Source organism: Pseudonaja textilis, chromosome 1, assembly GCF_049901715.1.
Source record: "Pseudonaja textilis isolate UNSWEBS1 chromosome 1, rPseTex1.2, whole genome shotgun sequence".
Taxonomy (NCBI): Eukaryota; Metazoa; Chordata; class Lepidosauria; order Squamata; family Elapidae; genus Pseudonaja; species Pseudonaja textilis.
The window spans coordinates 32,864,952-32,879,375 of record NC_141990.1 but is presented as its reverse complement, the minus strand read 5'-3'; the positions used below and the strand labels follow the sequence as shown (position 1 = coordinate 32,879,375).

The window sequence follows — 14,424 nt, the reverse complement described above, 5'->3', positions numbered from 1 at the left end:
AAATAATTAATTTTTATCAAATGATCAATGGATTTTTTTTTTTAATTTTTATTGATTTTTAAAACAAACATGAACAAACAAAACATAAAAACATCAAGCCATCTTCCATATATATACATACAGTGTGCTGGTTGGTTTACAAATTGTTTTGTGCTTCCATTTCATAGTCTTCAATTACAATTACATTGTATATACTCTCGTACTTTCAATCAAATATTAAATACATTAATATCATTATTAATCAATCATTTGACTATACTTTTATTCATTCATGTTTTATGAAATAATCATATTTTACTTAATTTGTTTTATAACAGTTCATATTATCATCCCAAATCTATCCTAAAATCATTTTGTAGATATAAGAAAATAATACATCTTTATATATTTATTATTTTCTAAGAATCTACATATTTCATTACTATGTTTTATTGTCTAACCATTGATAGAAATTTTATAAAATTGTTTATCATCTTGTTCTCTAATTTCAAATGTCAATCTACTCATTTCAGCACATTCCAATATTTTCTTAATGATTTCCTCCTGTGATGGTATTTTCTCATTTTTCCAGTTTTTGGCAAATACAATCCTAGCCGCTGTTAAAACGTTTACAATCAGATATCAGATATTTCAAGTCTTTACTATATATTTCAGGTAAAATTCCCAATAAAAATATCTCTGGTTTCAAATCTATATGCTTTTTTGTCATTTTTTCCAACCACGTGTGGATTTTAGTCCAATATTTTTTAGCATCCACACATGTCCACCACATATGGTAATATGAGCCAGGTATCTGATGACATTTCCAACATTTTTCGGATTAATTCTTGAACATTCTTGCTATTCTTGTTGGGAGAAAATGCCACCTGTAAAACATTTTATACAAATTTTCTTTATATGCTGTTGACATTGTCATTTTATAATTTTGAGACCACAGTTTTTGCCATTTCTCTAGATCAATCTCATATCCAAAATTCTTCTCCCAAGCAATCATAGTTTCTTTAACTTGTTCTTCTTCTACTTTAATTTCTAATAAATATCCATACAATTTTTTAATCACCTTTTCATCAGTACCTGTCAAAATCTTATCTAAGTCAGTCAGTTTATCATAGAAACCTTCTGTTTTAGAATCTTTATCATATTTTGAATGCATTTGCACATATGAAAACCAATTCATCTTTATACCTTGTTCCTCTAATTTTTGCATAGATTTAAGTTCACCCTTTTCATTCAATATTTCACCATATCTAACTGTTTGTTCCTTTTTGTATATTATAGGATAAGAAAATGCTTCAATAGTTGATAACCAGACTGGAATTTTCAAATAACATTGTCTTTTAATCTTCTCCCAGTTTAACCACAGAGACTCCCGTATATAGTGTCAATTGATTTATTGTTTTTATTGCTTAGTATGATTGAATGTTTAGTGCATATAGTGTAATTACTGAATATCTGATTAGTAAAATCAGTGATTTAGTGAATTTAATTGACCAGTGTGTTTAGTAATTACTGTAATAAATTAGGCTGAAAAATATCTCTACCAATGACCTCCCAGACTCCTGCACTTGTTTCAAATGTTTTGAAACCATCAATGAAAGCAAAATTTACATCAAATGCCGCCTATGCGATAATCTAGCCCATCCTGCCTGCTTAAATGCAAATACCCAGTTTGAAATCTGTGCCATGATTTTGTTGCAGGTGGTGAGTATCGCAATTTCTTTGGATGTCATCAGCCCGGGCATTATCTCTTCCATGAGTAATATTGTGGTGGATGGTGCTGAGTCTTCTGCTAAGTCTGGCAAGGGACAATGGCTCAAGGCATCAGCAATGTCTTTTCCCGGCTTGTGGATCATTCAGTAGCTATATGCAGCCAGGAATACTGTCCATCTCTACATCCTAGGTGATTGGATGTTTGGTGTGGATTTGTCAACAGCAAAGATGCCCAGTAGCAGCTTGTGGTCGGTGACTAGGTTGAATTTCCTGCCATATAGGTATTTGTGGAGGCGCTTGACTCCTGTGACTGCAGCAAGTGCTTCCTTGTCAATTTGGCTATAATTTCTTTGTATTTTGGACAGTTTCTTTGAATAATATGCGATGGGGGCTTCTGTTCCGTTGGGTAGTCGATGACTGAGGACTGCTCCTATTCCATAGGGGGAGGCGTCGCATGTGAGTAATAATGGTAGCATCTCGCTGTATTGTACGAGGATACTGTTGGATGTCAGGATGCTTTTAATCTTTTTGAAGGCGTCGGCTTCACATTGTCCCCAGGCCCAGGTGGTTGTTTTGTCCAATAGTCTATGGAGTGGTTCTGCGATGGTCACCTTCTGTGGTAAGAAAACACTATAAAAGTTGAGTAATCCCAGGAAGGCTTGCAGTTCTGTTTTGTTTTGTTTTGTGGGATGGGGGCTTCCTGTATTGCCTTCAATTTTCTGGGGGTGGGTTGGATGCTGGTTGCATCTATCAGGAAACCCAAGAACTCCACCTGGGGAACGGCTAAGTGACACTTATTTCTTTTTAATTTGAATCCGCCTTTCTGGAATCTGCTCAATATCGCCCTCAGTCTCTCAATCAATTGTCCCCTGCTTTCAGATGATATTATTACATCATTGAAATATGGGATTATCCCCAGGATGTTATATAGTAATCATTCCATAATGCTCTGGAACAGGCAGGGAGCGATGCTGACGCTGAACTGCAACCTCGTGCATTTAAAAGCACCTTGATGTGTGACTATCGTTTGCGCTTCTGCTGTTGCCTCATTGACAGGGCAGTTGTTAATAGGCCTGGACTAGATCTAACTTGGCAAATATTGTCCCCCAGCCCAGGGAGTGCAGAAAGTGCTGGACTACTGGGACAGAGTAGGCGCTTTGTTGGAGGACCTTATTCAGGATTGTCTTGTAATCAGCACAGATCCTTATGAACCCTTTGGGCTTGACTGGTGTGACGATTGGGGTCTCCCATTTGGCATGATCCACTTGCTGGAGGATGCCTTGAGCAATTAATTTATCTAATTGCTCTTCAACCTTGAGGTGGAGAGCAAATGGGACGCATCGCGGTTTGAGGCAGACCGGGACAACGTTAGGATCTAAATTAAATGATATTGGGGTCCCCTTGTACTTGCCCAGTTTGTCATCGAAGACGTCGCTGAAATCCTGCTCCAGTTCTGTGATGTCCGCCTACGAGGCCAGTGGGGTGGTCTTCACTGCGTGTACACCAGAGACGTATATCTGTAGCAGCTGGAACCATTCCCTTCCTAGCAGGCTTGGTAGGTTCCGGTCTACTATGGTGATTGGCAAACTTCCTTTAAATTTTCTGTACTCTGTGTAGGCCGTTTTCCTACCCAGAACAGATATGTGGTGGCCCTGATAGTCTCTTAGGGTGATAGTTTATTCCTCCAATTGCTCATGCCACAGATTGGGTTGGAGTTATACAGTTGGTTATTGATGGAGGCTTTAGATGATTGCAAAGGGATAAACAGAGGGATGGCAAACAAGTCAAATTAAGAGATAGATGAACAGTTTTGAACAGTTTGCTTGATCAGGTTGATTTTCAAAACCATTATGCTTTTGCTGAAACCAGGAAAGTATTAATTTATTTGCAGTTTTGTAACCTGGGTCAATATGGAGAATCTGAAGAGTGTACAGTAGAATCATATTTAAATTACACACAAACATTCTGTTTTGTCATCTGGAAAAGCATATTCATATGTTAGATAATAGATGCTAAGTAATAACATATTTCCTAGATTAATTCAGAAAGCATCTTCTCCGTTAAAAATGTTTCTTTTCTTTAAACTCTTCCTAAAATATTTTAAATGTTAGTATACAAGAAAAATAATCATAGTCCATGGTAATTAGGATGATAGAATTTGGTGTTTGGTTCTATTTAGAAGACTTGATTAGAATCTTATTTCATGCTCTGTCCTTGTCTAATAAAGTCACTCCCCTAGGAGATTATAAGGAGAGATGATCTTCTCATCTTGCACTCATAATACATTAAGTTGTCAGGCCCTCATGCCAGTCACAGGCTGCATACTGTATTCACTGACCACAAACCCTGAATCTACATCCTCATATTTGAGAGATGCCTTCTCAAGCTCAGGTATGGATTTTCACAGGTCCTTTCTTGTCTGGATGTAAAACAATTTGGAACATTTGGGGGAAGTTATTGTTTTACTTAATGCTACACTGGTCAGACCACACTCGGGATATTGTTTGAAAATTATTTCAAACAGAATTAGACAACATTTTTGGCTGGCAATAGGTTTGGAATTTTGGGAGCATGTGATAAGCACATTTTCAGAGTAACTGGCATAAGAGATCTGTCTGTTCACAAAATGACTGCCATATTGGATATAATCAATTGCTGAACATTGATTTAATAAATATAAGCTAGTTCTCAGTATGCAGTCAAGCATTCCTTTAAATGCATTTCTGAAATAAACATGCAACATACAAAAACATTCCTGCAAATAAATATGAGACTACAGATTATTGTTTGGGTTTGCAGCTTTCAAATATTCTATTAATTTATTATTTTTAATTAGAAAAGTCTCTTTAAAACAAGTAGAACAGGGAGCCTGATGGGTACCAAGGACTGTATCTGGTGTGGAATGGGACAGCATGCCACAGACAATTCACTGCGGCCAACTTGCCATGGCCAACTTCCTATGGCCAACTTGGACAAAAAAAATTGCTATGGGCCAATTTGCCACAGTCCACTCATTTAACAAGTCAATTTAATTATTTAAAATAAATAAAAATTATTTTAATTTTTGTCATTCATATTTCATTCTGTTCCTCTTTTTGCATCCTTTTTTAATGATTCTATTTCATCATTTCTTTAATAATAATGTAACTATCGTTCCATCGTGAATTGTCCCATGGCGAATTGGCCACAGCAAGTTGGTCGTGACAAGTTGGTACTTTGGTGAATTCTTATAGACCCATCTGGTGAATATGCCTTCCTCCTCAGGCATTCTTGCTCTTGTCTTCTGTTTGTGACAGAATAGTCCAATGTGAAATCTTTACCAACATCTCTTGAAGCATGTTTGAATTTATGAAGTCATGGTACATACCCTCATCCCAAAACAACAATCCTCTTCAGCTCTGATGGTAGTTTGAATTAATCTGCTTTTCTGCTTGTTTGTGTTTAATTTGAACCATATTGATACATGGATAAAGTAAGCATTTTTTAAAAAAATGAAACTATACCTAGTACAGCATACATTAATTTCATTATATCTTTTTTTCCTGTTAAATTGAATGATGCCCATCAGGAGGGATTATTTGAAACAGGATTAATCATATAGTTATAATGGTTAGGAAATATATTTCCTCCAATGTCAGATTTAGTAGCAAGTAGCATCTGAATTTTAGTTGCTAGGGAAACAACCAGGAACTCATTGTTAAATATATGTCCTTCTTTCCAAAGAAAGTTTGTTTGCTGCTTTAAGAAAAAAATTGCAGAAATAGGTAGGCTTATAATATGGTGCCGTGTGGCTTCTCCTGTGAAGTTTATTCACAAATTATTATCTATGGTATATAGAGAATGAAGTAGCTTAAAGAAGATCCTTTATCATTTTGAGTGGTATTTTTGTACACATAGTATTTTAAAGAAATTAATAGAATAAAGTTCCCTTATAATTTGTATCACTGCAGTGTTCATCCTGAGGAGAACTCACATCTTTACAGCTGGGTGGGACTGTAGTGATGCTGGCTCAGCTGGAGCACGGTGTATGCTAAGGGTTTTTTTAACCATACTGTTTCTATATGCCAGGAACAGGGAGGCGCAAATGTTGTTCAAATGAAAATGAATATAAGCTGAACATACCAAGTCACCATCACACAGGTAGCCAGTGTGAGCAGCAGAAAACAGTGACATTCCTGATATTGGTGCTTAATGCTGTAGCTGGAAAGAGTTACATCAATGATTTCAAGTGATGTTGTTAACGGCAAGCATTGATACGATAGGAGCTTTATGTGAAGAGTGTGTGTGTTTGTGTTTTTCAGAGTTGTGGCCTGAAATATTACAATTAAAGTTTTATTGCGATCTCATGATCATTGTCTATTGATTGTCTCAGCTCATGACCTTGTAGGACTTCTAAAGTGTCATTTGGAAGGACAAGAGAAAAGTAAAAATCAAAATGCAGTTCAGGTGGAGAGCAACAAACAAAAGTCAGGAGAACCCAAAGTCAAGTATATAGTTAAATCAGACTCAAGATAGGTTCCGTAACAACAGGGATTCAAGGTCAGGAATATAATCTGATTCCAAAAGACAGTGAAAGGGAGAGGGGAGTATAAGGAACTAAGTCTGAAACAATGCCTCTGTGGAGAGTCAATTCCTTTGTTGACTCAAAGGAACAGCTAGTTACCCTAATTGGCTTGGTTCTTCTAGTTGATGACTTAACTACACTAAGTAGAGCTACAGCATAAATATTATGCCAGTAATATCCTTTCTTTTGAAAAGTGCTTAAGCAAAGCATTGTATCCCATTTGTAATATTTTATGCTTACATTTTTCTTTGAATAACATTAATGGTACATTCCAACATTTTTATGCATTACTGAAAGGAAACATTAACAATTCTATTGTGTTTTAACTTGCTTTCCTTTGGAGGCAGGGAATTGTCAAGTAAGTATAAACTATATCTGAGTGAGAAAAAAGACTAAATCTGCTATAATATTAATTATTAAATTATTTTCTGATGTACTCTGTTGTTCTTGGGGAAAGAGAAGCAACTGATCCAGCAGTGTGGTGCCATCTCAGAAGGAGGTACCATTTCGGAACTGCACAAAACAGCCTCTGTATGCATGGAAGCATGCATGGCAGATCACCCACTTCTGTTTCCCAAAGGTGATCTCAAAAAACATAAGTGGATTGAAGGGACCCAAGGGGCAGGAAGCATAGCACAGGGTGGAAAAAGCCCTAGGAGGCCCTGAGCAGGTCATGCATGCGCTAGAAAGATACTGCAGTGAGGGCCCAGGGGTGAGCAGGCCTCCCAGGGCCCTCCCCAATCCCTAAGACACCCCTTGCTTAATTTAACAATTGTAACAAAGAGACCAGAGATTGTGGTCATTAAGTGAGGCTTATGGGCACTTCGCTTAAAAACCACCATTACTTGCCATCATAATTCTGGGCTCAATTGTGATTGTAGGTCAAGGACTACTTGTAAAGGGCACAGCAATTTTGAAAGATTAAATTTTGGTGAAAATGCTTTTGAAAATATTAGAATTAAACAGACAAATGGACCTGATGTTTTATGGTAGTGAAGGAATATTATTTGGCTAGCATTTAAAAGCACAGACAATTGGTGGATTGTACAAAATGAAGATAAAAGAAATATGAGCCAGATTGTGACAGTAACTGTAACTATGGAATCTGGTGACTATTTCCCCCTGTGGTTAGCTGTGAAATTGAAGGTTTTTTTAAACATAAATATAGTTTTTCATAATTTCATACAAGCTTGTGTAAATGTGCATAGAAAATAGTCTTCTAACATTTATGTATTTCTTATAAATCATTTTCCTTTCCCCCTACTTGAGAAGTGGGTAGGATAAAATTTGCATGAGGACAAGAATTATAGAGCCATTGGAACATATGAAATTTAACTGCACACAGAAAACAAACATATGGGGGAAAATAATAGAAGATGGGAAATTAAAAAGAATAAAGATGGAAGAATTATATCAAGGCAGTAGCTTAGAGTTCTCATTTTGAACTATGTAAGTGAGCCTGATGTCAGTGAAGGAAAAAAAATATAGTTGAAGACAAAGATTCTGGATAATCCCCTTGGGATGAAAGACATAGTGTGAACCATCTGAAAGACACTGAATTGGGAAACGCACTACACCATGACAAGTCAAAAATGGACTTTCTTCATGCTATTAATAAGTTACAGCAGTATCCTATACACATTTATTCAGAAATAAGTCTGAGTAACTTGTATAAGACTTTAGTCAGTTTCCAGGACAATGTTCTAGTCAAAGAAAAAATAATCCTGAGAATTTTCTTCTGCAAGCCATAAGTACTTGTAATAATTTTTTATTCCTTTGGAATTTAAATGAAACCATAAATATAGCCTTCAGAAACAACGAGGCTTATTGAATAAGCACTCTTGCTCAATGTACAGCATTTTATGAGGAATTGGTGGTTTTGGGATTGAGCATAGGTCAACATTTCCTTTGTTTTATGAAACTGGTTTCTTAAAATAATGCAAGGTAATGGACAGTAGAGACCAGATATGATGGGATATGTGCTTCCTTCTACTATTCACTTAAAAAACCACCTTCATAGACATCACCTGAAGCAATACATTGGAAAAATATTCCTGTTCTGTTCCATTGCATTGAATTTAACATTCCTTAAAGATAATTTCATCCATTCCTTATTTAACATCCAGCCATAATGTCTTAAGCATTGTCCTGAATTTCTCAAAAACAGTTGTGGGAAATGTATGTTTGGAAATGCTTGTTTCATATAATCTCCATGAGTTATGATTTGCTTCATTACCTTGCCTACTGCCTGTTTAGGTTTTCCTCTATCTAGTATGTGAAATGATTTTAGAAGAGAAAGCAAATTTTGATATATTTGGAATCATTTCTATAAACTTTATTATTTATGCAATATACTAGAAGTATGTGGGAAGCATTGATGAAGCTTCCTTTCTTTTCCTTTTCCTTTCTTTTTCTTTTTCTTTTTCCTTCTCCCTGCCCTATTGGATCCTTAGTGAGACTTTGCCCCAAGATGTCAGGGTATGACCTTTCTGAGTTTATGGATTGGTGCATTATTTTAATTTTTGTTTTATTTTTTGCTGGCATGCTTCAATAGCATGGCTGTGTGTCACAAGGAATGAACAGTCAATTCAAAAGAAGCTTGTGCATGAATTACTCTACAGTCTCAGTCTGTTTTTCTGAACTATATACTAAGTTTCTTACTTGGCTTTATTTGCTGCTTACAAGGGGATCAAGGTAATTCTTTCAGTGTTGAAATATTTTGCTAATGCTTAAAGTGAATATATTTATCTTGCCCAAGATGTATTTGTTTGGTTTGCTATTATTTTTGATATACTATTGTTGCACTTCTAGTAATTAAACATAAAAATATTACCTGTCTTATTTATAATTGAGGTTTATATTAGTTTTGGATTTTCAAAACTAACTTCTCTATTCAAGCTTATTATTTAAAAAAAATGTTATCTCTAGAGGCTATAATCATAAACTATGACTTTGCATATGAAGGCTGCCAGATCTTAGATGCAAAAATCTGGACAACTCAAAATGTCAGCAAAGGGATACAAAAGAATTCATAACTTACCCAGCTTGTTGCAGTTTTGATATAGGTTATACTGTACTATTTGCAATAACCTGTTTCACTAATATACAGGTAGTCTTTGACTTAAATCATTCATTCACTGACTTTTTGACATAACAATGGCACTGAAAAAAGTGAATTATGACTGATTTTCACACTAACTTCTGTTGCAGCATCCCCATGATCACAAGATCAAAATTTGGGCGCTTGGCGACTGGCATTATTTATGACTGTTGCACTGTCCCAAGACATGTGATCACCATTAGTAACCCTCTCTACAAGCTTCTGACAAGCAAAGTCTATAGGGAAAGACAGATTTGCTTAATGACTGCATATGTCAACTCATAAAACATTCCTTTGCCTGGAATCCTGAGAGCATAATTCACTTAACAACTAGAATAGAATAGAATAGAATAGAATAGAATAGAATAGAATAGAATAGAATAGAATAGAATAGAATAGAATAGAATGGCCAAGTGTGATTGGACACACAAGGAATTTGTCTTGGTGGAAATGCTCTTAGTGTACATAAAAGAAAAGACACATTCGTCAAGAGTCAAGAATCATAAGGTTCAACACTATAATGATTCACTTAACTGTCACAAAAAGGTCATAGAATGGGGCAAAATGTAACAACTCTCTTGCTTAGTAACACAAATGTGGGACTCTTGTAGTAAGTTGAGGATAAAACATTTATCATGAAATTGAGTTTGCTGCACATTAAGAATAATGAAATTTGGTTTTAATAATATGATATTAAAACATTTTACATGTATGTTTAATTCCAATTTATTTATATAAAATAACTTATACATTATAAAATAGCTTGAATAACTAAATAACAAAATTGAAAGTGCACAGACAGAATCCACAAACTCTTTTTACAATGGAACATGTTTAAAGCTAAAATAGCTTAAGTCTTTCTAGTTAATTTTAGGGTTGAATGGATTGGTATAATTATTATTTGAATTATTCCCAAAACAATACTGATATTTGATATCATTTGTAATTTGTCCCTACTAGTATTCTTGCTAAAAGTAATTATCAATTTGTCAACATCAAAATAAAGAATTAATAAAGAATTAAAGTTATCATATTAAAATGAAGTATTATTATTACTACTATTAGTTTTTAAAAATATGAACTAATTGGTACGATTTGAATGTCAACTCATAAAACATTCCTATGCCTGTTTTCGAGTTGCCATAAACAAGGTGGGTGGGGGAATCTGAAGGAGCATTACGGCAGTTTAAAACCAGAAGTGCATTCCATGCTTATCTAAAAAGATTGTAGCTAGGCTACTGGATCTTCTTCCCGTGAAAATCTTTCATTGGAGAACGTCATTGATGACACCCACCCCATGAACGTGCTTCATTGGAGAATCTGATTTATGATACATCCAAGGGAAACATTACAGGTGACTGTAAATTACATATGCCACAGTTGGCTTCATTTAGGTTAATGCTGGCATGTTGTTCCTAATAAATACTTTGAATTTTTTTGAAACTTTGCTCAACGCTCATGATTTAATTAGGGCAATCGCCGGAACCCTGACGTTGGACATAATTAGGATTACTAGAACAGGGCACAAAAATCCAGACAACTGCTAGGTGGCAGAAAATAGTGTATTTTTATATTTCTACAGCCCAAATCAGGTAGACATACACATATGCTAATGTTTTCAGTGCTATGTGCACCTCTTCGTTCTCTTTTCCACCAATTGTGTCTTTGTTGAACTGAATACTAAATTCATCCTGATGTAAAAGCTCCGTGCTTCTAAGCAGCCTAGGTCAGACTTACATCTTCTGGTGATGTGAAGTTTATGCTCTTCAGTGTTGCAGTAGCACACTGGTGGTTAGATGTCTATAGAAGACAATATAAGTGACCTGCCATCCTTAATAATGTGGTAGCAACAATGGCTATGAAATATAGGACTAAATCCATGGAGAAACCTGTTTTTAAGTAAAATTTGTTTGTATCTGATAAAGTAGTAGGTTGTGGTCTTAAATTAAATTAAATTAAATTATATCCGTAACATTTCTCTGGTCCACTAATTTTGCCACATTGTCAAAGAATGAAATAAGATTTGTCTAGCATGATCTGTTTTTGAATATTTGGGATAGCTTGAACATTCACTTCAGTTTCAGTGATCCTGTTATTCTATGCTAAATGCTTGACAACAACAATACGGGCACAAATGCTCATGCCACCAAGGATGTACCTTTTTAATATTCTCCAATTACTATTTAGGAATGATTCCTATTCATACATGGTGGGATTAAAATTTTTTACTACCGGTTCTGTGGGCATGGCTTGGTGGGCTTGGCTTAGCTTGGTGGGCGTGGCTTGGTGGGCGTGGCAGGGGAAGGAGACTGCAAAATCTCCATTCCCACCCCACTCCATGGGAAGGATACTGTAAAAATTTCCATTGCCTCCCCTTCCTGGGGGAAGGTTACTGCAAAATCCCATTCCCTCCCTATCCCACTAACCTGCTTTCCAGATCCATTCTCCTATGCAGGGCAACAAAAGAAGGCCCAGCTGGGACTTGGGAGGCAGAGAATAGAAGGGGGCAGGGCCAATCAGAGATGGTATTTGCCGGTTCTCCAAACTACTCAAAATTTCCGCTATCGGTTCTCTAGAACTGGGCAGAACCTGCTGAATATCACATCTGTTAACACTGACCACAAGCCTGCAGTGTTAGCATTCTTTTTCTCCGTGACATCATCTCATTCTCAACTCATGAATAAAACAGGTTTAAATCATCCTTAGCTGCCCTAACATTAAAATAGTGTTCTCCCAATTATGCTAACCCTATCTGAAGGCATCTTCCGGCATCTAAAATTTCTCATTCCTTGGAGGAAAGTCAGTTCACTACAATAACAGGATCAAGATTCAGTTAAGGCAGGATAGGAGACCACAGTGGGGACATGATAGGAACATATTTCATGCTGGGATATTTTCCAGCAAATTCAAGGATGGGTAGAGCAACTCAGAAATAAGGAATAGGTACCCATAAAAGGCATTTCTTTACATTCACAGGTGATTATCCATTATTTTGTTACACTTTTTTTCAGGCCACCAGTCAGCAGAGCTGCTCCTCAACCTGAAAAACTGCAAAAGAATAATATCAACAAAAAAAAGAAAGTGGTTGAGGTCAGGTTTAATACTTTGATATTTTAATACTCCTTCTAATATGGGTTTATTTTTAATTCATTTATTTATTTATATACTGTCTTTGTTATTTTTACAAATTTGATGCTTATTGCTCCAATCTTTACCAATTTTATAGTTTTTAAAACTTTATCAGTTTTAATGCATGTTGGTGCATTAATAAGCTACCCAAATCTGTTAATTGGCACAGCCTGTTAATACTTGTGTTGTCTGGTGCATGGGATTAAATTGAATCCCACATCTGGTACATGGGATTAAATGTAGGTATATACTGTAAAGGTAAATATAGATAAATTATATAAATGTAAGTATATACAAAGTAACCAGAATGATACAACCAAGGAACAATTTATTTTCAGAAGAGTAAATTCTGTAATAAATTAATGCAGTATTGTCATCTATGGTATCCATATTTTCTGATATTTTACTACCTGTATTGTGATATAAATATGCTTCATAAAAGAATATTTGAAATTAATGCTGTGAAACTATATATCTTTAAGTTGGAGTTTTAAATATAGCCTTTGCCTTTCTTTCTTACCATGTTCACATTCTACACACATACACACATACACGCACTCACACACACAAACACTGCATCAAAACTGTTAAGAATTTAACTTTTTAAATTAAGAAATGGCTTGCCTCATCTGCAAAAATGAGTACATTTAAGTGAGGCTATAATCTTCCTTCCTTTATTTTATTTCCAGGAACTGTGTTTAGATCATGTCTTTGGATATCGTGGATTTGATTGCCGCAATAACCTTCATTACCTCAATGATGGTGCTGATATTATTTTCCATACTGCAGCAGCATGCATAGTTCAAAATCTCTCAACAGGTAATTAAAATAACAATTTTTTTGCCAGTTGTCTTGGTTAAAAAAACTAACAGGTTAGGTACTAGATGCCAAGGTGTTCAAATGAAAGCACTGTGTGTATTATCTTGGATATGTAAAGCATTTGTAAGAATGGCGCTGATGACGGCTGCCTAGGTGAAATGCTCTTTAATGGTTTCTTTATTCCTATTATTATCTGTAATTCACTACGGATTTCATACTCACGAGACCATCTGCTAAGAATTAGGCAATGTTTCCTTAAGGAGCAGCTTTCTGATTCCCCACCCCCACCTGTCTTTGCAAATGCAGAGGAGATTCTAACCAATTCCCTGGTGCTATAGATTACAACAAAGAAAGCAAATAAGTGACCACACGGGAAGAGGAGACGAGGTAAACAAGCGGGAATTTTAAACAGACTAAAGAATAGGGGGGAAAAAACTCCTCTCCAATTTTTCTGACTAATTTACGCTCACTGGCTAACAAGATGGATGAAATTCATCTCTTAAATAGATGGAATTCTGATTTTCATAATTCATCTATTCTTTGTTTTACTGAAACCTGGCTTAATCCACAAATTCATGGGGACAACACCATATACATCCCAGGATTTCAGACATTTAGATCAGACGGAATTGAAGAGACATCAGGTAAAACAAAGACATCAGATAATGTTTGTATATCAACAACAGCTGGTGTCAGGATATAACTATAATATATAAGTTTTGTGATGAAAACTTTTGTGATGAGTCTTTACTCATCAACTGCAACCCATTTTACTTTCCATGTGAGTTCTCCTCATTTCTCCTAATAGCTGTCTGTGTATGTTCCTCCACAAGCCTGTGTAAACGCTTGCTGATCAAATTATGGAGGCTGAAGCCAAACACCCAGGTTCCCTTCCCATCATTTTAGGAGATTTCAATCAAGCAAATTTAAGGAAAGAGCTTCCAAAATATTTCCAGCATATAAATTATCCCACCAGAGGCAAAAATACTTTAGACCAATGCTACACAACAGTAAAAGATGCTTATAGGTCTTTACCACGAGCAGCTGTGGGACACTCTGACCACTGCATGATTCACCTTGTACCTGCCTACAGACAAAGCCT

At 35.7% G+C, this 14,424-nt stretch overlaps 1 protein-coding gene across 3 annotated transcripts in view; it reads left to right on the top strand.

Moving 5' to 3' along the window:
* EML6 (EMAP like 6) overlaps positions 1–14,424 on the top strand; it is a 132,702-nt gene that overhangs the window by 98,141 nt on the left and 20,137 nt on the right. For all 3 annotated transcript variants that reach the window (XM_087930577.1, XM_026696033.2, XM_087930566.1), the window contains 2 exons: positions 12,386–12,464; positions 13,193–13,322. In XM_087930577.1, the coding sequence (XP_087786703.1) occupies positions 12,386–12,464; positions 13,193–13,322 (209 nt within the window). The remainder of the gene's footprint in view (positions 1–12,385; positions 12,465–13,192; positions 13,323–14,424) is intronic.